This window comes from Ascidia mentula, chromosome 3, assembly GCF_947561715.1.
Source record: "Ascidia mentula chromosome 3, kaAscMent1.1, whole genome shotgun sequence".
Lineage (NCBI taxonomy): Eukaryota > Metazoa > Chordata > Ascidiacea > Phlebobranchia > Ascidiidae > Ascidia > Ascidia mentula.
In genome coordinates this window covers 2378988-2401998 of record NC_138568.1, presented here as the reverse complement: position 1 = coordinate 2401998, position 23011 = coordinate 2378988, and the positions used below count along the sequence as shown (strand labels likewise).

Below are 23011 nucleotides of genomic sequence, written 5' to 3'. Positions count from 1 at the left end.
GTGTAGGAAGGACACAGATTCCTCACAAGATGTTGAAATTGATGTGGGCCTGTTTCATTAACGATTATTTGATGTGTTATCTATTTTTACAGGGTTTTGTAAGTGAAAACAAATGCTATGGGTTAGAAAACTTCGCTATCCTTTTTTGCAAAACTGCAGCATACGACTGAAAAGTAAGATGGCAAATGTTTCAGTTTTCAAGGAAGTGGAAGGTGTGATGGGGAGGAAAAACACTGTTCTGTACCAACCACCCAAGATAGACTCCACTGCTGCACATACCACGAACACTGTCATATTTTTTCCTGGCGATGTCCAAGATTTTAAGGAGACCATGCTGCAACACCATATGGCTAGGGATTTTGTAAACTGGTGCTACGAGCGCACTATGTGCACGTTGTGCGAAAAGTTTCCACGCGCCGCTGTGTGGCTGGTGGCACCTTTCAAGAAAGCGTATGGGACCATTTGTAACTACAAGAATTTCGTGAAAAGCGAGTCTATCATGGGTGTACCATCGCATGATAGTGATTTCGACGGTTTTGTACATCTGGAAAAGCTTCTAAACGCTGCGACAGAAAGGTTGTCGACGAAACCTGATTCAGCACAAGGAGGTATATACCTCGTTGGTTTCAGCAAAGGTTGTGTTGTATTGAATCAGTTTCTGTACGAGTTAAAAAATCAGGATCAGTCAGAAAACGCTGTGACCACCGATTTTCTTAACCGGATTAAGTCATTGTATTGGCTCGACGGAGGTCACAGCGGCGAAAAGGACCTTTGGGTAACCGATACAGATGTCCTGGACACCCTCGTCCTTACGCCACTGTCCAAGGCAAAGTTTCATATCCACGTTTCTCCGTACCAGGTTCGCGACACGCATCGGCCGTGGAAAGGAGAATCCGAAGCGGAATTCGTCAGACTTCTGCGCGAAAGACAACTGGACCTTGTAGAGAAACTTCACTTTGAAGACGAGTCCCTAAACATCGAAATGCACTTCAAGATTTTGGATGTTTTCTAGTTTTACACGGACAATAAGTGACAGTTTAATTTTATGTCGCCTTGTTCAGTCGAAATTACCGTTTATCATAATTTTACAAGTACTAAAATTTTGTGATATGCACTTTTTGTCTTGTATGGCGTAATAATTATAGTGTGCAGGTTAGGTATGGAGTTAAACTGTACAACATGAAGTAATCACAGGCACTTTTTTGATGGAAAGAAATACTAAAAATCACACAAAAATTGTCTTCAGTCAGTTCGGCAATACTCTGTTGCGGCGTTTCAGAAAAGTAGAAACAGAATAAATTAAAATTTCCATTTTATTCGTTTTAGTAAAATGTATTTTTATTATATGCGTGGATAAGTTCTTATCTACTAATATTTAATCAAGTAACAATCACGGAAAAGAAATGTAGTGCATCTGACCTCTGTTGCTGATTGTGCTTACTTGTGTAATCCGTAAAGGACGTCATTTTGATGTGCTAAAGGTATGATCGACATATTTGTTGTTATTGTGCACACATTAAACATTTATGACCATTTTAAAAATAGACTGTTTTTCTTCCAGTCTATGTTATGTTTTTCTCATCCAGTTTTTAAAAATCGTATGAGAGGTATCAAAAACGACGACAATGTGTTTTCCTTTCTCCACAATCATTATTTTTGGATGTGAAAAATATTAGGTTAATGTGATTCATGTCGTAAGTGTAAGATGGAAGTCGAATTGGCAAAGTAGGTTGCTCGTTTCTTGCACGCCGCAGTTAACTGCATGTTCGCTTATGCGGTACTAACGGTAGTGTCAATTCGTAAACAAACGCTTCCTCTTTTGCAAGATACTGTTTTGTAGAATAGTTTAACAATATAAAGTGAGTTCTAATTGAAAAATATGGCCGATTATATGGATAATGAAGCCGAGGAGTCATCTGACGAAGATTATGAAATAAAAAAACCTACAAATCGTTATATAGACAGTTCAGATGAAGAAGAAAATGAAAAAGGTGATTTAGTAGCATTTTTATTGAAACTTTATGAACAATTGACTGCAGTTTTTACTTTGATACATAATAATGGTCCTTTGTATGTTTTGTTTTCTTCTGTTTGTCACAATATGTTTGCATATCAAACATTTTGAATAGCAAAAATGATTGCAGTTTTACTATGTTGATACTATTGTGTTACTGTGCTCAAGAGTACCATTGCTTGCCATGTGAATGCATAATTATATTATATATGTATCGGTGGAGCAATATTGCACCCATTAACTGTTCAATAATCATATATGCCTTTACTCATGAATAATGATTATGCAGCTTTGGAAAAGGAAGTTGATGATACTGGAAATATTGCTGGTCTGGTGGATGATGACGTTGATGATGATGAAGATGAAAATGATGATGGTGATGATGACAGCTTGGATTCAACAGAAGATGAGGACCAGGGATCAGACGATGAAAATGCAGAAAAAAGTATTAACCCCCTGTCTCTAGAAGTAGATGATATATTTTTTCCCAGGGTAATGTTGGTTCTGGATTGAAGCTAACTTCTTTGTTAATGCACACAGAGCGAAAACGGAAGCGAGATCACCGACTTGAGGATGACGACTTTGATTTGATTGAGGAGAATCTGGGTGTTAAGTTAAAAAAGAGAAAGAAGTTCTCCCGCCTGCGAACTGTTTCATCGGACGAAGATGAAGAAGAAACTGAACAGGATGCAAAAAATGTCATCCAAGATCAGCTTTTCTATGGAGCTGAAGATGATGACAATACAGTACCTGTAAGAATAATGTTAATAAAGTTGGTTATGTGGTTGTTTTCCAGAAGCACAAATTTAAATTGCAAGCATTTTTTATTTCTTTGTCATTTGAAAAAAAGTTAAACATAGCAACATGTCTACTTACATTTGATATGTAAGTGATAGTCTATAACATATTAGGAGCAATTATAACAATTATGGTTATGTTCATTTTCAGGCTCCTCATTCCGAGCCAGATATGCCTATAATTGGTGATGCCGAGGAGGAGGATCTCTCAGAGGAAAGTGATTATGATGATTTTATTGTGGACGATAATGGAGAACCAATGAGCAGGCCACAAAAAGGGGGGAAACGCCGAAGCAAGGGCGACTCGTAAGTACCCTAACTGTCATAGAAATTATTTAAATTTGAAACTTGTTATGTTACATTCAAGTTGACAGCCAACTCTGCATAAAAATAATCAGATGATTTGACTGAAATTGTAAGACTTGTTTTTTGCACATACAGTATATATAATGTAACCAAGTCAGTTAGTTAGGTTTCTATTAAACCCCATCAAATGCAAAATGACCATGAGGCTTTTTTGGCAACTCAGTTAGCATTTAAATTAGTTTGATTATTACAAATAATATTTCGTTACAATCCAGTGCTCTACAAAACCTTCAAGATATCTTTGGGGGAGCTTTTGACTTTGCTGATTTTGAAAAATACAATGAGGATTATGAAGGCGATGACATGGATGAAGAGACGTATTATGACGAACAAGTGAGTAGCTCTTATTGTTGCAAGTTTGTCCATCAATATCAATTCACAAAAACTATTAAGTTTACAAAAAAAAAACGTTACTTTTTATAACATATCGTTGTCTTATTTGTCATGTTGCCTTTCTTGGTTGTGTAGACACAGGAGTTGTAGACACTAATGATGCCTTTACTGGTGAAATATATTTTACAAAACTTATTTGTAACAGAACTGTTTACTATGATCACTGTTTGAACAGTTGGTGGAAATAGTGTTGTCATGTATTCCATTTTTGTTGTTTTCCATTCCAGGATGATGAGCTTGTTGAAAGTGGGGGAATAAGCAGAAGAGCAAAAAAGAAAAGCAAGAAAGCTCGGAAGAAGAAATCCATCTTTGATGTATGTGGATGTGGAACCATATAGTGAAGTGTAATGAAAGACGTGATGTGTTTTTGCTCCAGGTTATGGAACCGGACACCCTTGAAAAGGGATTTTACACGGATATTGATGCGGAAATTAGAAACACAGATGTTCCAGAAAGGTTTCAACTCAGAGCCATCCCTGTCAGGTTGGTATAAACATGCTTGGCCTTCCAACTTTCCACTGAAGTGGATACTAAAGTAATGTGGTTTAACTCTTTATAATGTTATACAGACCAGCGGAGGAAAGCGAATTGGAACAGGAAGCTGAATGGATTTATAAATACTGTTTTGTTGAGTCCACACTTTCAAAACAGGTAAATGCATGTGTATGCACTGTACATATTATACTGCTGTCACTACGTGCTGTAATAATATAACTAACAAAATATGTAATCCATGTTATTTTCAACAGGATGCCATTGAAGATTTTGGATCGAATTTCAGTGCTTCAGCCTTGTCTTCGCTTAACAGAAAACCTTTGTCTTGTGTTGGCAAAATACAGGTTAGCAAAAGACAATTTGCTCTAGATAGTCATAAACACAAGCTTGTATCTAGATAACAAAATTGTGTGCAAATGGTTTGTAGGACACTCTTAACTTCATGCGAAACCAGCAGTACGAGGCTCCCTTCATTGCCTGCTACAGGAAGGAGTATATCGAGCCAGAACTAAATATTCACGATCTAAACAAAATTTACCACTGGGATGAAAAGGTAGGGAAAATTTGTATTTATCATGAAAATCTGTTGTTTATTTAGATATTTATTGAATTTTCTTGGTCTAAATTTGAATGCGATAAATATAAAAAATGGACAGTATAATTTTTTTTACTTACTGTTAAAAGACCCTTAAGGCCTGTTACACTATTACATAGTGGCTGTTTGAGCTTGTTAAACACTACATAAATAAATAGTATGGACTAGTTATATAGTAGCGAATATTATAAATAGCATTAACTTGTTTTTATCCAGTGGACACAACTTAACAATAGAAAGGCAAACCTGACTCGACTTCTGCAAAAGATGCAGACGTTTCAATACGAGCAGATATCTGCTGATCCCGACAAACCACTCGGAGATAATGTTCGTGCCCTCACTGATTCTGATATTGAGAGGTAAAGCAGTTATTGTGCTGCCATAGGAAGAGTTTCCTGCAAGATTTTGATGGCATTCACATTGTTTCTGATATATTGCCCTAATTGGCTGCGATGTTATTTTTGGGCAAATTGTGATCCAAACTTTTTCTCGCTGGAGTTTCACTTTAAACTCTTACCCAATTTGCATAGGTTATGACATATCATAAGAATTCATATGAATGTATTCTAATAACCTTAACAAATTCTCCAACTGTGGCATTGTAAAAGTTGCCCAATATGAAAGGTGGGCAATGCTTACAGCACATCCTTTTGCAAAGTATTGGTATATGTACATAAAGTCATGTTTCTTGTTTCACATTGAATGGCAATTACATAATCCTTTTTCTTGCAGGATCCAGACAGTCCAGACTATGGAGGAGTTGAGAGATGTGTACGGACACTTCTTACTCCACTATGGCAGGGATATACCAAAAATGCAGGTAAACGCAGAGACTTTCACCGTGGTGCAATGAGTATTGAGTGTTCACTTTCCATTCACAAGAACGCGCTCCGAATCCAACGCAAGCGGGAGCGAGCCGAAGATGGGGAAGCACCATCGGGTGAAGCACCCACGCAAGCATCGGACCTGAAACAGGCTTCACGTCGCGACATGTACACTGTGTGCTTAAATGCTGGGCTAGGTGGGCGGAAACAGAAACACTGTTGTGTTAGGCTAAGTTTAAGATGAAGGAAACCTTCATTCTCCATATGTCCAGAGGCGGACAAACCTGTCAACACAGCGGCTAGAAGTTATTTAAAAACAAATTTCGGTTTGCCTATAAAAGTATGATGCGGAAAATGAGTGATAGCAGTGCTTTTTTAACGATATTTCTACAATAGCTACAACGTTTAAAAAATATAACCGAAAAACAAACACTGCAACATTTATATTGGTATACAAAACCTTTTCATCAATAAAAAAAATCGTCCCTTTTGCAACAGGTGGAGTTGCCAACAAGTTTGGTCTGACCCCGGAACAATTTGGTGAAAATCTTCGGGATAATTATCAGAGACACGAGACTGAACAATATCCTGCCGAACCACTTGATCTTGCCGAAGATTTTGTCTGCCCTCAATTCAGCACCAAGTAACGTCTAATTAACCATTTAACGATAACGAAATAACCATTCTATATTACTAAGATTTCGGGCAGGACTTCGGGTTATTGTAAAGAAGAACATATTAGTTGTACAATTTTGTAAAGTATTCCCCTCTTGGGAGTTTTTAGTCGTTTTATTGCACTTTTCAACTAATAATCCAAATATTGTCCGCTTAGCATAAAGAGGCTTGGAAAGTTGTAACATGTTAAGAAGGACCCAACCGCAAAAAGTTTGGAAAGTCCTGATTTGGCGCGTATTTGGCGGGAGTGTACTTCAGTATGTAATTGTAACGCCAGAATACGCGCAAAAAGTTACAAAGCCATTATTCTTCGTTTAAAACTGTAAAGTTATTGCAGATACTCCATATGTTGCATAACTATACCTTTTGCAATAAGATATCCAAAAAACCTTTATGCGAATATATTTCACACGAACCCCTTTAAAAGCATTTTCTACAACACGTGTTTTTCCACAGAGAAGCGGTGCTAGAGGGCGCCAGATACATGGTTGCCATGCAACTGGCACGTGAGCCCCTGGTACGTCAGTGCGTTCGTCAAACTTTTACCGAGAGAGCAAAGTTGACTGTGCAACCGACCAAGAAGGGTAAGAAGGAAATTGACGAATCTCATCCTTGCCACAAACTCCGGTGGTTGAGCAACAAACCTGTGAAGGAATTGGCCGGACCTCAGTTTCTGCAACTACAGAACGTGAGAAGCGTTCATTATTGTTTACTTTTAGCTCTTTGTTGCGAGCACTGTACACAAATTGTAGAAGGAACTTTCCCATGTATGGTCTAAAATGTTTATAAACGAAGCAAAAAGGTTTAAACCAGTGGTTCTTAACCATTTTTTAGAATCCTTACTGTCCACTTGTATTTAGATTTTTTAATGAAGAATTTTTGCACTTTCACTTTATCTGTTATACTTTTACGTGTACAATACATAATACAGAACAAAATACTTTGTAGATTTCGGTGCTGACTAATGTAGTTACCCACCTACCACTCTGTAATTTCCCACCGGTTAAGAACCACTGGTTTAAACGAAGCTTTTTTATCACCGTCGTGTACTTTGTAATTGATTTCAATTATTCGATGCGGTATCAGCAGATACGGGTGAAGCCCACATGTAGTAAAATGCGTAATACCGCTGCACAATATATGGCAATTTATGTGGGGAATGATTCGTATAAATATTATTCCATCTAATAAACAATTCCTGTCATAACTCCCGTCACCTTAAGTTTTTGATGAAATCTTGTGTTTGACAACAGGCGGAGAGCGAGGGGCTTCTCACCATTAAGTTCCACGTCGATATGAAGGATTCCATCGTTTCACAAACTTACTTCGAGGAAATAAAGCAACTTTACTACAGGGTGAGTACGAAGCCAACAAAATTTCTATGCTTTTCGAAAAAAACAAGTTATATAAGAGAAAAAAAGTCATTTGTCTTCCTGTTGTTACTGATATACATATTTCGCCTACAATTCGGCATCGTCGATATCACTAAAAAAACCACGCAAAAAAAAGAAAAATTAACATAAAATGTTCCAGTTGGTCAATCCAGCTTTATTCTTGTTTGTTTCATTTAAAACTTAGGACATAAAGTATTTCCTACAAAGTATTATGTTTGCCGTCTAATGTTTCAATCATCCACCTGACGTTAATATTTCATCCATATAAGCATATGGAAATTGTTAATTTGCCTCGCAGGACGAGTTCAGCCACTTAGTGCAGGAGTGGAATACCCAACGTAGCAAGTCTGTCGAGTTTATGTTGAACAACATCCTCTACGTTGAAATTACCAAGGAAATGAGAACGGTGTTGTGCAATGAAGCTAAAGATGGGATAAAGGAGGTACTTTTACAAAATTTATTAACATTTTTAACGACACGAACTGCTCAATGGCAGACGATCAGCGTAATTGCGATCCGTTTTTTTGTGAATTCCTTTTATTTTAATCTTTTGGCGACATTTAAATTGGTTTGATCTTGTTTGTTCTCCCCTTAAATTTGCTTTAAACTGATGAATAAAACTACAAAAACCGGGGGAAATTTATAATAATACATCACATATTATATATTAATAAATATTTTGTGCAATATTTCAAAACTTATCACATATTTATACAAGCACGTGTTTCACAGCAATGCGGTTTAAGACTTCGTAGCTTCCTCGGCGTCGCTCCCTACTTAGTAGAGGAGCGGGAATATGACGACGTCGAAGATGACACACGCGTCGGAACTTACGTCATGGGCATTTCCTATTCGGAGGACAGGTGACGTCATGAAAAGCAACTTGCATTTAGTTTGTAAACACCAAGGTTTTCAATGACTTGTGGAAGAAAAATTTGAAAAAATCGTTTTACCTTGAAATAATTTCGTCTTTCAAGGGGTTGTTCTTTGAAAACGGTCTTTATTAAGAAATTATGCGATGTTATAACAGTTTTTAAACATTTGGCCGTGATTGTCCTTGCTCCGTTACACTGCAGGAATACGGCCACCTTCGCAGCGATAATAGCGGGTGACGGTGAAGTATTGGATTATCTGCGACTGCCCTGCATGCGATTCAGGAAGAACTCCCCAATCGAGAGTGAAGCCAAGGACAAGCAGAAAGACATGGATTCCATCAAGAAATTCATTACAAAACGTAAACCTCATGTCGTGGTTATTGGAGTGGAAGACAGGTATGTGTTCGAGGTTCTTGATTGCGTCATACCGTTTATCCGTCAGCTTTGATGTGAACGACTTGGTTTTACTGATATATTTCAAAATGTATCAGATAGTATCCAAAACGTACAGGGATTCTCAATGAAGAGTCGCGTTTGCTTTTCTGGGGTCGTGAAGCAAATTTGCTCTTGTGGTACTATTTGACGCTGTCAGTTGTCAGTGCCTTATGATTAAAATGTAAACTGAGCAAGGGGTCTCATGGAAATGTGTTTAAGGGCCACACAACGAAAATTGTCCTGTTATACCTTATTTTGTGTTTGAACAACATAGGCAACGTACAGAAGTTATTGGAATAATGGACGTATGTTGATAATTAGACATTGACTTGACATGAACAGGTTCGCTACCTCCATACAAGAGGACTTGCAGCAGTGCGTCACCGAACTGGAACAAGAAGGTATTGTTTCGAATGTGGCGGTTGAACTGATGGATAACGAGCTTTCCTCTGTGTACGCTGCGACTGCCAGAGCCCAGGTATGGAGTAGTTTTCAGGCGAACACTGTTACGCTATCGGTAAACTATGCGTTGGACGGGAGATACCAGCAAATTTAGTAATCCTAAACCGCACATAGGGTATTACCGGGTATTATTATGACGTGCAATTGTCATGAGTTACACGTCATAATACGGTTATGTCATCAGTTGGCACAAATTGGTTTAGCAGCAATTCGTGTTTACCTTTTACATATTGAATAAAGCATTGACAACTGCCTCGATAGAGTACAGTGCAAACGAACACACATTACTTTTCTTCATAGTGAAACTGTTGTTTATGTTTAGACTGATTTCCGTCATTTCCCCAACGAACTTCGTCAGGCAATTTCACTCGCTCGGCGAATTCAGGATCCCCTGCTCGAGTTTTCGCAGCTTTGTACAACTGATGAAGACCTGGCTTGCCTTAAACTCCACTCTCAGCAGGTAAACACTCGAGCCTCGTTGGAAGAAAGTATGGAAGGCAGGCATTTTAAACCTCTCTGCCTTGTGTTAATAAAGTTCCTAACACCAAAGCAACATGGTCATACATGGTTATAACAAAACCAATATATTTATATTTCCCAAAGAATCCACAACTCAATTTCAAAATTTATATCTTGTTCATCCCATGTGATAATCCTTAACTGAGCCCATGTCGGCCATAGAGACTACAGGCAATTCATAGAAATCAAACTCTCATTTGTTTATCCCATGATAGTAAAACGGCACCCATTCATGGAAAGAGACCAATTATTTCTCAAACTTTACAGGATTTCAATTAATTTCTGACACAGCTGTATAACTATTGACGGACTTATATGAATGCCAGAGACGTGCCAGGTTGAGACAGCAGCACTTTCTGTAGCTTACTTATCACTATTACATCTATTGCTGTAAAAACATTGTTGTATGTCATGAGGTGGTCACGGACTTGCAAAAATAAACTTTGCTTTTCCGTACTAACTTAGTCACTCCACTTATGTCATTACAGGACCAGATTGGGAAGGACGAACTTCTGGAGACCTTAGTGGAGGAATTCGTGTTTAGAGCAAACGAAGTTGGTGTGGACGTAAACAGAGCCATCTCTCATCCGCACACGGCAACCGTCGTACAATTTGTATGCGGACTCGGACCCAGAAAAGCGGTCAATCTTCTCAAGGTAAAACCCATTTTCGCATTTAAATAATATTTTTGTAGTAAATGTATGGATTTTCACCAGTACGAGAACAAAGTTTTTCAGGGCGGTGTGAATATGCCAACCATTTTGAGGCGAATTTTGGTATCTAAGCATTAAATAATTCAAAATTACTCATGGTGTTGTTCATTTTCTTGTGAGACGTAGCGCTATATTATGTTACATGCGTTGCAGGTTTTAAAACAGAAAAACGGCAAATTGGAAAACCGCTCCAACTTGGTGACCGTTTGTAAAATGGGACCAAAGATCTTCATCAATTGTGCCGGATTCATTAAAATCGACACCAAGACAATTATGGAGGACAGGTAGAATGTGAATTGAATATACGCATAGGTTGGCAATAACTGCTTTATTTAACAACAACCAGGCTGATCCTGTTGTCAAAACCTAGTGCTTAGTGTGCATATTGTCACGACGGAAGGTATACATTGATTGCTGGGCCAGCATTTACAGTGTATGGTTTAGAACTCAATTTTTTAATATTTAAAGTCATTTAGTTAACAAAAAATGTCTGTCAGCATGCATAAAACTGTCTCGAAGTACCTTTTGTTGTGATAGCATGGGTTGTGTGTTTTCCTTAACGTCAAGTCGCCTTATCATATTCCTACGTTAAAGAATTCCCCATTAAACAGTGATTCTTAACCCTTTCCTCTCGCCGACATATCTTTGAAGTAACCACACTGTTTCCACGATTTCTTTTCTGTTGCAATGATAAGATTATTTCAAATTCCCCAGTATCTGATCTTGTTGTAAAGGATTACTTATACAACCAACCCTAATAATGTAGCATCCACACATTCCAAGTAAGAACCTTTGCTTTTCAACCATTCTGTTTTCATTGACAGTACCGACGCCTACATAGAAATATTAGACGGACTGAGAGTTCACCCTGAAACTTACGAGTGGGCCCGCAAGATGGCGGTAGACGCACTGGAATATGACGAATCGGCTGAGGACGCGAACCCCTCATCCGCTCTTAGCGAGATCCTCGAATCACCAGAGAGGTTGAAAGATTTGGATCTGGATGCGTTTGCCGAAGAACTGGAGAGACAGGTAAGATTGGAAACTCAATGTCCTGGATAAAGGGCAACATTGCTGTGTAACCCGCGAATGTTTTCTACTTTGTCATATAACGGCTTTAAAGCCATTTTTTAAAACTCTTCTGAGCCTATGATTGGTTGCGTTATGACGTAGTACAATAAACGAAGAATTACTGGACCGACATCCGCTCACAACAATTAACTTCATTCTGTATTTATTCAAGGGTTACGGAAATAAGGGGATTACCCTGTACGACATACGCAACGAGCTGAACAGTCGTTACAAGGACTTCCGCGCTCCGTACAAACCTCCAACTGCCGAAGAAAGATTCGAGATGGTCACCAAAGAGTCCCTGTCCACGTTCCGTGAAGGTGGGATAGAAAATCAATGACCTGTTATTCTTTCTTTGATAGCGTGGTAACAAAACCGTGTTTCGAATTATTTCAATTCCGAGCCGATCCTACAAGTAGTAAAAATGCACATTTGACGGAGCGTTTGTTTTGTCACAATACGTCCGTTGTGTCGTTTGAGTAAATTAATATTTGCTCGAAGTCGACTCAAAATCCTTGTTACCAGGGAAACTGATCACGTGTCGCGTCACGGGTATTGCGCACAGACGCCCCAAGACCGAGCAACTCGATCAAGCGGAACCGCACAAGGACGAGGACACGGGATTGTGGAGTTGCTCGTTTTGTAAAACTGGAGGTTTCGCCGAACTGAGCGAGGTAAAAAACAAATCTTGTTCATACCACATGTTTGTGTGTTGACTATTTCGGAACCTGTGGATAAACTGCCTACTCTCAGTTAGATTTTTTTGCCATAATTACACAAAAAATTGCTACCTGGTAAATGAGCACTGCATATAATAACTTATCTTAGAATAACTTATAACTTATCTCTACACAAAAAAAAATTACACAAAAAAATGCATTGCTGCCTAGTAAACGTACACTGTATATATTACAACTTCTCACAGTTAAAATCTGAATGCTTTCAAAGGTTTTTCGAACTTCACCCTTTCTATGAAGAAACAAATCTTATTTTTATTTCTTCACAGGTTTGGTCTCATCTCGATAGCGGGGAATGCCCGGGTAAGGCAGTGGGTGTGAGAGTTAGGTTGGAGAACGGAATTGCTGGGTTTATTCCCACCGACAAATTGAGCGACAAACCCGTCAATAATCCTGAGGAAAGGGTTCAGGTTAGTGTTGGTTACGATACCGAATCTGTGGTAACTATTCATTTAATTGGTTTTGTTTTGTGTCTGGGTTTTTTTTGTATGTCATTTGTCTGTCATTGACCCAATTTTTTAGAAATGTCACAAAAAATAAAAGCCATTTCAGACACAATGTCCCAAAGGAAATTGGCTGGTAGATTATTCAAGTTGCTTACATTTTTGCGAACAAAAGTATTATAACGTAAATGACCAAAATAAATTGAAAATGTCCTAAATTTTTGCTGGCTTCGGTCATTTGACAGAAATTTTTCAGTGAAAAAAAACCCAGTTTTGTGTTGGTTTCTGGTTACCATGTCTGTGTTCACCAATCGCTATTTTGTGGGTTGCGATTTTGTGTGTGTAAATTTCAGTACTTGTGCGTTGGTAAAATAGTTAAAAGTCCCAAATTATGTAATGTCTAATTTATTTTGATAATTCTCTTAAGATTAATAAAAGGCCGTTGATGGAAAAAGTGTTCTCTTTTCAGATAATTTATCATGGTTTTGTTTTCACAAACTATTATTATTATAACTGCAGCTCACCATAAAAACATTATTGACTCTGCTGCTTATATTTTAATATACCTCTTTACGTACGCTAAAGAGATGTTCCTACTTAACCGCCTCCCCATCATAACTTTACATGTGTTATAACATAACCTGATCATAAATATGTAGGTTGGCATGACAATCCACTGCCGCATCATCAAACTCGACATCGACCGATTCCAAGTCGATCTAACATGTCGTGGTTCTGATCTGCGAGATGACGAAGGGAAATGGAAACAAGAACCTGACACTTACTTCGATTACGAGGCTGAAACCGCTGATAAACAGAAAAGTGACGACACTAATAAGAACGCGAACCGAACCAGTAAGTGTTGGGGTCACCAGTGTGGGATTTTTTTATTTGTGGCTCGGAATCTGTCGAATTTATTGAGAAATAAAATGCGAGGCGATTTTCGGTATATGAACGTTAAAAATTCGGTATTACTTGGTTTAAAAACCTCGTGTACTTCTATGTTAGGTTTTTATTAACTTAGCGATACGGAGCGCGGTTGATGGCCTGCTTGGTTCGAACTGATCCAATAAAATAAATTATTTTCATCAACCAAACAGATATAGCTGTGGTGATAAAGTTTGCATTGAACACAACATCTTATTTCCTGCGACTTGAATGCTATTTGTCTCTATTTCATTTCAAAACTAGATTTTGTTGCCAAAACTTTTAACATAAATTTCTTCTCACGCCAGCTTACATCAAGCGAGTTATCGCCCATCCATCTTTCCACAATATCGACTTCAAAAAAGCCGAGAAGTTGATGGTTGAAATGGACCAGGGAGAGACAATTATCAGACCGAGCAGCAAAGGTAGGTACATGTAAATTGTTACGGAGTTTGTTTCAGAATGGATGGTAATTTGGGTTTCTAATTGGTCTCTGCCTCCTAAAAAGCCACCAATTTTGGAGAAATAAAATAATATTTTAATTTGACACGCAGTAATGGTAGAGCGTTGGGCCTGGTTAGCCCAGGGTTGTGAGTTCAAACCTCACCGGGAGCTTGATTTTTAAATCTCGCACCGACTTGTCGGGAAAAAGTGTCTGATCCAGCTAGGCTGCAATGCCTGGGATGTGAAGCCTGTAAACCTAATCAATGAGACACCCGTTTAATATTTGTAAAAGTCTACTATTTGCCGTCTGCAACACTGGTTAGGATTACCATGCATCCAATCACGTTGCAGGTTCCGATCACCTGACCGCCACGTGGAAGGTAGCAGAGGGTGTTTGCGCCCACATAGACATCAGAGAGGAAAAGAAGGAGAACGCTTTCAGTCTTGGCAGGTCGCTGTGGATAGGCAATGAGGTATTGTTTGCTTAACACCTGATAACGACATATGGGTTTTATTAATACGTTTGACATATGGCACGTTATGTAGGTCTTATGTTTGTAATGTAACAAATCAGCTATTGCCTCAAAAGGTTATTTTGTACAGTTAATTTTTTTTTTTTTTTTGTTTTATTTATGCCCAAACACGACAACTAACATTACACTGTGAAATAATCGGAAAGCGTTAAAGTGTGGACAGGGGACGCTGGAATAACCTTAAGGTTTTCGATGCCGAGCGTCACCCGTTTGTTAAGGACACAGCTTTCCAATTAGGATTGTAAACTCAATTTTTCCTGTGTTTCCAGGAGTTTGAAGACTTGGACGAGATTATCGCCCGTTTCATTCAACCGATGGCGGCGAACGCACGCGATTTGATCAACCATAAGAACTACAGAGATGTAGGTGGGAAGAAAGAGATGATGGAGGATTTATTGAAGCAAGCGAAGAAGGCGACGCCCTCGAGAATCCCCTACCTAATGACCGCTTCTAAAAGCTTGCCAAGTGAGAGTTCATGTTGTGACTTGCATATTACAGTAAGGTGATGGGTTACATTAGTGGGCTAGGGCTGAATGTTGGTAGTGCAAGGTGGGTTAATACATGCAGAACCTTTTTCTGGCTTCACTATCTGGCATTCGAGCTTAAATTAAGTGGTAATACAACTGTAAGTAGCTCACATTTTGTATCTGGTTTGGCCTGCCGAGATACTTCTTAAAGGCAAAAGTGAAAAAATGCTTGAAACCACGGGCTTAAGTAATTGTCTTATTATAACTAACCTCTTGAAATGTTAACACCCAGCACCATAACCACGTACGTGTATTTTTACACAGGCAAGTTCCTACTTTCATACATGCCTCGGGTTCGATCCAAGCACGAGTACGTAACAGTGACACCTGACGGATTCCGTTATCGTGGGCAAATGTTTAACAACCTCAACCACCTCTTCAAGTGGTTCAAAGAGCATTTCCGAGACCCGATACCGAGTATGATCTGTTTTCTATTGAAAGAAATGCTTTGTAGATGTTGTTTGTGTGTTTTTTCTGCAGCACAAAAATTGTAAATGACTTTCGAAAAAAAGGTGTGGTTTTTGTCACTTTGCAGAGTCCAGTGACTTTTTAAACAGTTTTATTTCCTTAAAACTTTAACATAACTTCGAAAATGTTAATTCTTCCCAACAACCCTGCCCAGGGCAATTTTGACACATGTGTTCGCCTCCAGGTCACTTGCTTTCCCGAACTCCTGCCGGTTCCGCATCGGTCAACATGTCAATCACTCCGAGCACACCAAGAAGTAAACGACAAACCCCTCGAACTCCCAAGGTAAATCATATTTTTCGTTGTAAAAACGAACAACTTCATCCTCTTAACTGTTGACTTACTGCGCTTACTACTAACGCATGTGCAATATTTTTATGCTATTTTGTGGCGTATCGTAATGGGATTTGATTAGGTTCAATTTAGCTTGGTGTTCAATTAGCTTGGCCCTTTTTTCTATACATACTCCGAAACGTCTTGTATGCGGGTTTCAAAATATAACAGTCTATCTAACAAACAACATGATCCCAGCACTTAAGGTCGTTATGTCCACAGGGAACTCCTCACCAGCAGACCCCACAGATGCAAGCGGGATTCCCCTACACCCCCAACACACCGTACATGACCCCGAGCGGGGGTTACGGTCGTTCTCAAGCGTCCCCCGCCGGAATGTACCCACCCAAACAGGCACCTCCAGCCAAATGGGCCCAACCGGCCGGTGCGGCCCCAAAACGAACCCCAAGACCAAAGTGAGACATTTGTGAAATAATCCAAAGTTTTAATCTAACTAGTTCCTTTGGAACATAACTCACGGTTTTGTACATCTTTAATATAAACAAGATAGCCCATACAATGCTAGACGACGTACCGTTTTGCCGGTTTGCCTTCATTTGCATTGAAAATGATTGTAGAAAACAATCGAAACGTCTGCATGAAGTTCTCTACCATTGTATGGGCTAACTGGTTCTCTTCTATCTGAGAGTCCTTACTATGGCTGCTTAAAGCTTCAATATAGTGAGGAATATATTTTATTGAGGTCTAAGCTCCTTGATTAATGTCAACCGATATATTGGGCAAAAAAAACACTCATTGTAACCACCATCAGTGTCCTATATAATTGGATTCGTGGTATTGTTTCAGTCTTTATACTTTTCATGCTCTTTTGCCTCTGTGCTGTCTTGATATAAACGTCCATCTTCACTGTTGTCACAGAAACACCCCATCATCTGTTCCCTTACCACCCACCGACTGGACTAGAGCTGCGCATGAATGGGCCTCAAAACAGCACGCCCCTAGTCCACGTATGACTCCAAACACCCCTAGGGGCCCGAGGACGCCCGCTGGAAGTTACAAAGGAACTCCCAGAACCCCACAACACCGAACCCCGCGTGGCCAGAGAACCCCTGGATACTGATAACTGGTTGGGGCTTTCTGTAGGATAGTTTTCAGTTGAATCTATGGTGACAAAAACTTGTACACTGGCGTGTCTTTATTCTGTACTTCAGTGTGAACTCAATAACGAGACAAAACTGGCGGATTTCTTTTACATTTTGACCCAGGAATAGCGTTTTCCATATGCGTCACTGTTTTTTCGTTTTTATTTTTTTCGGCTGTGACTGCATGAATTGAAGACCAATCATTTGCCAACTTGGCATCGGTTTTTGTGGGAAAAACATCTTTTACCATTGCAAATATACAATAAAAATACAGAATAAAGTGTGACCATGTTTATGTTGTTCTCGGCTGAGACTTGTTTTCAAAATAACGCTGTAGATGCAAGTTTTTTATGGCTACATGTCCTGGAAAATGCTATTACACTGCGGCGACGCAGGCAGGTCGCAAAAGCTGATCCATAGGGGCCTATATAAGTGTATGCAACACACAAATGTGTGCGAACGGTAAGGTGTGGACAAAGCAGCCACCTGTTATTTTTGCTTATCAATTTAAATTAAAATGCAGTAATTAATTATAAAATTAATGATCGCTTGAATTTCCATGTTTCATTGACTTATATGGATCATTTTGTTGCAATTAGTTTTTTTTCGCATATGCTAGTGTCTAAGAGATTAAAAATACCATATTGGAAGTGGTAACTGCAGACTTAAATATTTTTTAAATAGATTTTTTTCGCCGCCTATAAATCCGATGTTTTGACACGTGACGTCTACAACGGACCGTTGCGCATGACTGATTTGTTTACTGCCGAAGGCCGTGGAAGAGGTCGCGCGTTTTGTTATGTAGCGTTAGCTGCAACAGGTCATCACGTTGTATTACGTGTTAATTCTCTGCACGTAGCGGCTTCGTGTTATGCGTCTGGTCTGTTAATGACATACGGAATGATAGCCCAGATGTTCAAGACGCAAGACATGGATTTGAATCAGGTGCAAAATCAAGTGAATTTGGTGAAAGTTCTGGATGTGAACCACAACACTACAGAAATGACTACCAGTCCAAACATGTTAACTGAGGTATGAATGAAAACGAAGTAGAAGTAAACAATTATTGCAGGGTTAATTGATAAATGCAAACATAAATTAACTTGTCCCGGTTTTGACAATGTATTTTTTTTGCTGTGGATTAAACATGCAACTGTTCAAAGTGGTGCAAAGTTGCATCGAAAAAGGCATTTAAAATGGTTTTCCTATTTAGGAAGTTTAAAACCTACTGCATACATAATGCCACATTAAGTCGTTGTGCAGTAGGCATTTTTCTTGAGTATTCTTGCACTATGGCTCCAGTTTTTTGCTCTGTGACACATTATGAATTATGACCCCATTTCTAAAAATAAATTTAAATTCCTATGCAACCCCCAGTAAACAACAGACTGTGTGACAAATGAAGGCACCTCCACATATGGCTTTTTTCTGCGACCCTCAGTTTGAGAAACCTTACAATATATCAAACATATTAGACTATATGTAGCAGAGTGAAAGCACGATATATGTTTTTGTAACCTTTGGTACTCTTTTTTCTTTTGTAAATGAGGACAAGATACTGTGTTGATTCGTAACACTTTTTCTGTTATTGTACAGTCATTCCCGGAAGTCATAGAGTTAAATGTGGGTGGGGTTTTTCATACGACAAGTTTGTCCACACTAAGAAAATACCCAGAGTCAATGCTGTCTGCCATGTTTAGTGGACGTCATAGAATCAACACTGATAGGGACGGAAGGTAAACTTTTACTGGTATCTATTCTTGCTTAAAAAACATTTATTGTTGGTATTAAGTAACATTTTAATCCCTGTTAGTGTGGCCCAGAAAATTGTAACCTGATAAAATAAAGAAGAGTTTCATATTTCGGTCATTTTATTTGAATATTTTGTGCAACTTGTGCGAATGTTCTTGGATGCAAACTTGACATTTGGACTAGATTTAAAAGGTATTAAATAATAAATGACCTGTCACTTAGATTTTTTATCGATCGTGATGGCAGTCTCTTCCATCACATCCTCGACTTTCTCCGAGAAGGTAGTTTGCCAAGTCTGAATATCTCTTTGAAAGTGTACCATGAAGCTCAGTTCTACAATATTCATGCAATGATTGACGCAATGGACGTTTTGAGACCAATAGCTGGTGAAAAACAAAAGAAAAATTTTCTTAAGCATGTGAGTCTACTCTTTTCATCTGATATGTACTTTTATCTGTGATAGTCAATAATTTATGCAATTCAAAGAATGCTCCATCACCAAAATAGTTGCTGTTTTGCTTACAGATCATATTATGTAAATTGCTTTCAGGTGCCCAATTATGATTCCAACTTGCTCCTTTTGTTGACCGAAGCCCAGCATATAGCAAACCTGCATCCTGACCGAATATTGAGACTAAAGGTTTGTGTTCACAAGGAGGAGCTTCCCTCTAGTGTCCCACCACTTGTCCCAGGAGAACACAACCAACGTTTGGTGCATGAAAGGCACAGGTGAGCACTTGGTTAATCTTAAGTTATTTCACTTATGATTGTGAATGTACTATTTGCATTCAATACTTTGCTTAGGGTGCATGCCATTTTATGAACCTACACATTAAATCAGTCACAGGGTGTAGTGAAATGATTTCAGACAGAAATGTGCCAAACCGTGTGTGTAGTAAATCAATAGTGTATGTACCTAGTTCCAAATAGCCCGGCAAACAAAAAAAAACCTTCCAAAATGAAAGCAGACCAGGTGTTTTTATCGACTCTGCCTCAGTACTAGCTGCACTTTTCATAGCGTGAAGGTCGATAAGGTCATTTTATTGCCGCCCTGAGCAATTACGTGACCTAAAGCCGTTTGCAATAAGAGTACGGCGGTGGAGCTATTAGTCATTGCATTTAGTGCTGGTGGGGTGATTAGCATGTGTTTATTCCAATGTGGCACTGAGCCGTACCGCAGTAACGGTTGCTGCACTATTTAAACCATGGAGGTTGCCTTGCTTTATTTGCATCATATCAATGTAGTGGGTACTCTTTGTACCAAAGCTGTGATTTCGTGCAAATTAATCTAATACATCCATATGTTTTAAAGAGAATTCACTTGGAAATATGGTATCTTTCCTTTGTCTTTTTTTTGTTTGTTTGTTTATTTAAGAAGCCTACATCCGGTGCGTTATGACGCTTATATTGTGCAGTCAAACATGTTGGCTGTGTGTTGATCGACACGTCGTATTTCATTTGTCGAACATCGTTGCCCCGCAACCACGCCCACTGTTACGATCAATAACCGGTTTATGGTTGCCTCGACTCACTTCCAGAGCAATTAACTGCATTGCTTCATCTCTGATATATTTCTGATGTTTCAACACTTAAGCATCACTTTTAATATTTTGTGATTATGTTACTTGATTTTTTACGGACGATGGAAAAGTGTTGGCTATATTCATTACCCGAAAACTCCATATTACAACCCTTAAGGCAAATTGAGAGTAAAGTTATACGTGGCTAACTTACGATAATGCGCCAGAACTTGGTATAATGTCTGCGATCCTTAAAACACACAATTGGTGGACAACTTCCGCCTTATAGCCAATACCGTTGACTGAAAACATGTCAGTGTATTCAGCATTAGTACGTAAGTGAAACTGCTATCGCATTGTTCTGCCCCAGGCTTATAAAACGTCATTTCCGGGTTTTGACTGCATTTTCTTTGTGTTGTACTTCTCATTTGATTAGCGGTGTAGCTGCTATTTTTTTACTCTACAAAACGCTCTGTTTTTAACAGGAAATTGAAAATTCACATGGAACGTTCTTTGCTTTGCAATAAAGCCGTAACAACGTCAACTGTTTCTTAAGCAAACTTTAAAACACAGCATGCGGTGTTCATCTTCGGTGTGAAAAATAATACCGGTATGTTACAGGTGCGACGCCAGTGTTACGTTCGGTCCTTGGACGGCGACTCCCGACGTCTACGACTTGATCGACTGCATTAAACACGACCTGGCTGAGAAAGGTTACGAGATTGAACACAGATGCATAGGGGTTTGCGATAAGCAGATCATTGGACAGAACTACTGCAAGCGCTCCATCTTTGAATTCAAATTTAAGTGGTGGTGACTGTTTTCCGGAGCACTTTTGGATGTTTATATACGTTTTTAGATGTCCCGTGCTGCGTAACACGTAATTCCCATAACGCGCAACAGTGTTTCCGAAAATTATTTTTCTGTGAGCAAGTGTTTATTTTATATTTTTTCATTCCTCCCGAGACAACAATTCCAGCTATGGAACGACACCATTCCCCACCAGCAATTGTGTGTTTAGTCGTTACCACTCCTTGTGAACGATATGCCCGATATTTTTGCAGAATATTTCTGTGTAGTGTTGAAGTTACATATCATGCGTACGTCATACAATGTAGCGGTAATATTTGAACAACACGTCACAGGGTAAGTTGATGAAACCGCCGCCGAAAACCAGTTTCAAAAGTGTAAACGTTTTTCCTGTATCAATGTTCCACTCCAGTCTTGTGCCAAAGACAATTCCCCGCTCAGTCGGCGTCCACATTTTCACGTGTGATCGAAGCCGTGTGCCGAAATGTCAAAACCCTCATCGCGGAATTCGAACAACTGTTTAAACTGCCCTATGCCAAGATGGCGCCCAGGTAACGTGACCGCCATGTTCCATGTGATTGGAAATGCTCTCTTCCGGAATTTGTACGTCGGTCGTTCTTGCACACGGCGCCTTGTTATGATTTTTTCTGTATTTTATTCATTCAAGCGACAAAAAATTAATAGAAAAATATGGATTTTAGATGCCTGTAAGATGCTTAAATATTTCGAAAAGCGTTGCAAAGACATTTCAGTCTTTTTTTTTCTTAATTGTAAAACTTGAAAAGTGTATTTCTGTGATCGTAGGTGGTGATGTGCTTCCATGGTCAAATATTCCAACATCGCGGCTGTTTCGTTCGTTGCAACCGTTTAAACGAATCGATTTACCAGCATTAAGCAGCAATTAACGAACAATCATATTCTAGTATTCATATTCGAACTTGGTGTCACCGTAAGAAATGGTGATTTCAATGAGTGTTTGTCAAAAAATTCCACCTGTCGTAGTCGATGTTTTTGCCCAAACGCACCAGGCATTCCCCAATGTTGTTCCTTCAAATTCAATTCCCGTCGCTGCGAGTGTTTTGTGACGTCATATACAGAGACACGATGCGCTTATAACAACACAGAACAAAGAATGACGGATTGTGTGTATATTTGGCCCTTGAAAGTTGTTCCTGGTCTTCTTGCGAGGATTTTCGAGTGATTTTATTCCTATTTATTACGTGTTTGTTGTGATTCCACGTAAAGCATTGCAAATCCACCTAACATGTTTATAGTTAAATAATACAGATCCCCAATATCGCTTGTTTTCCGATATATTGGGCCTGTACATTTCTGTGGAGCGTGGTTAATAAGAATTGTATTATCGTGTGTGTTGTGTCAAAAACAGTGATTCTACATAATTCTTTAATATCGCGCTCTACCCCCTTGCTGGTCGAACCCGTAAGTTTACAAACTTAATACAACGCATCCATTCCTATGGACTATTCCCAGTAGCACAAAACATTATTTGGGTTACGACATCATTCCCTCTCCCACGCCTCACTGTGCTTCAACCTTTCTCGCTTCACTGTGTTGCGTCACCTAGCGGCTGGTTTTGGAAATTTTTCTTCCAAATGACGTCCGCTAGCGTTTCCGCATTCCTTGTGTGTCGTCATAATGTCGTTTCATAAACGCCAAGCTTGCTAAAATACAGGACGACAAAAACCACAACCTCTGAAATTTTTTGCCACGAATTCCTTTACCTCTTGTAATGTCATAGAGCGTAATTTCATATAGATGGGATAAC

At 39.1% G+C, this 23011-nt stretch overlaps 3 protein-coding genes across 3 annotated transcripts; all 3 read left to right on the top strand.

The window, feature by feature from the left end:
* Positions 1–88: 88 nt before the first annotated feature.
* On the top strand, positions 89–1081 carry LOC145894136 (mitochondrial protein C2orf69 homolog). Its single transcript, XM_082982609.1, has one exon. The coding sequence runs from the start codon at positions 113–115 to the stop codon at positions 1010–1012; it is 900 nt and encodes a 299-aa protein (XP_082838735.1). The 5' UTR covers positions 89–112; the 3' UTR covers positions 1013–1081.
* Positions 1082–1829: 748 nt separating this feature from the next.
* Positions 1830–17422, top strand: LOC145896093 (transcription elongation factor SPT6-like). Its single transcript, XM_082984932.1, has 35 exons — positions 1830–1991; positions 2304–2459; positions 2555–2766; positions 2963–3117; positions 3393–3510; positions 3798–3884; positions 3947–4053; positions 4140–4221; positions 4320–4409; positions 4493–4618; positions 4877–5019; positions 5393–5480; positions 5543–5681; positions 5983–6127; positions 6616–6847; positions 7413–7514; positions 7852–7995; positions 8286–8416; positions 8630–8824; positions 9206–9341; positions 9648–9785; positions 10333–10500; positions 10711–10841; positions 11382–11589; positions 11801–11948; positions 12154–12302; positions 12635–12775; positions 13468–13663; positions 14044–14160; positions 14531–14652; positions 14982–15177; positions 15504–15656; positions 15892–15992; positions 16263–16456; positions 16920–17422. The coding sequence occupies exons 1-35, from the start codon at positions 1880–1882 to the stop codon at positions 17119–17121; spliced, it is 5064 nt and encodes a 1687-aa protein (XP_082841058.1). The 5' UTR covers positions 1830–1879; the 3' UTR covers positions 17122–17422.
* Positions 17423–17924: 502 nt separating this feature from the next.
* Positions 17925–22915, top strand: LOC145896095 (BTB/POZ domain-containing protein KCTD7-like). The gene is made up of 5 exons (XM_082984934.1): positions 17925–18175; positions 18740–18879; positions 19118–19313; positions 19446–19624; positions 21037–22915. The coding sequence occupies exons 1-5, from the start codon at positions 18032–18034 to the stop codon at positions 21230–21232; spliced, it is 855 nt and encodes a 284-aa protein (XP_082841060.1). The 5' UTR covers positions 17925–18031; the 3' UTR covers positions 21233–22915.
* The last annotated feature ends 96 nt before the right edge of the window (positions 22916–23011 follow it).

Excerpts from the sequence above, each read along its gene's own strand:
- LOC145894136 (XM_082982609.1), top strand. The coding sequence starts at position 113 with ATGCTATGGGTTAGAAAACTTCGCTATCCTTTTTTGCAAAACTGCAGC.
- LOC145896093 (XM_082984932.1), top strand. The coding sequence starts at position 1,880 with ATGGCCGATTATATGGATAATGAAGCCGAGGAGTCATCTGACGAAGAT. Across the intron at positions 9,786-10,332 it reads TTAAACTCCACTCTCAGCAG|GACCAGATTGGGAAGGACGA; the intron begins GTAAACACTCGA and ends ATGTCATTACAG. Across the intron at positions 15,993-16,262 it reads AAACCCCTCGAACTCCCAAG|GGAACTCCTCACCAGCAGAC; the intron begins GTAAATCATATT and ends TTATGTCCACAG.
- LOC145896095 (XM_082984934.1), top strand. The coding sequence starts at position 18,032 with ATGACATACGGAATGATAGCCCAGATGTTCAAGACGCAAGACATGGAT. Across the intron at positions 18,880-19,117 it reads AACACTGATAGGGACGGAAG|ATTTTTTATCGATCGTGATG; the intron begins GTAAACTTTTAC and ends CCTGTCACTTAG. Across the intron at positions 19,625-21,036 it reads TTGGTGCATGAAAGGCACAG|GTGCGACGCCAGTGTTACGT; the intron begins GTGAGCACTTGG and ends GGTATGTTACAG.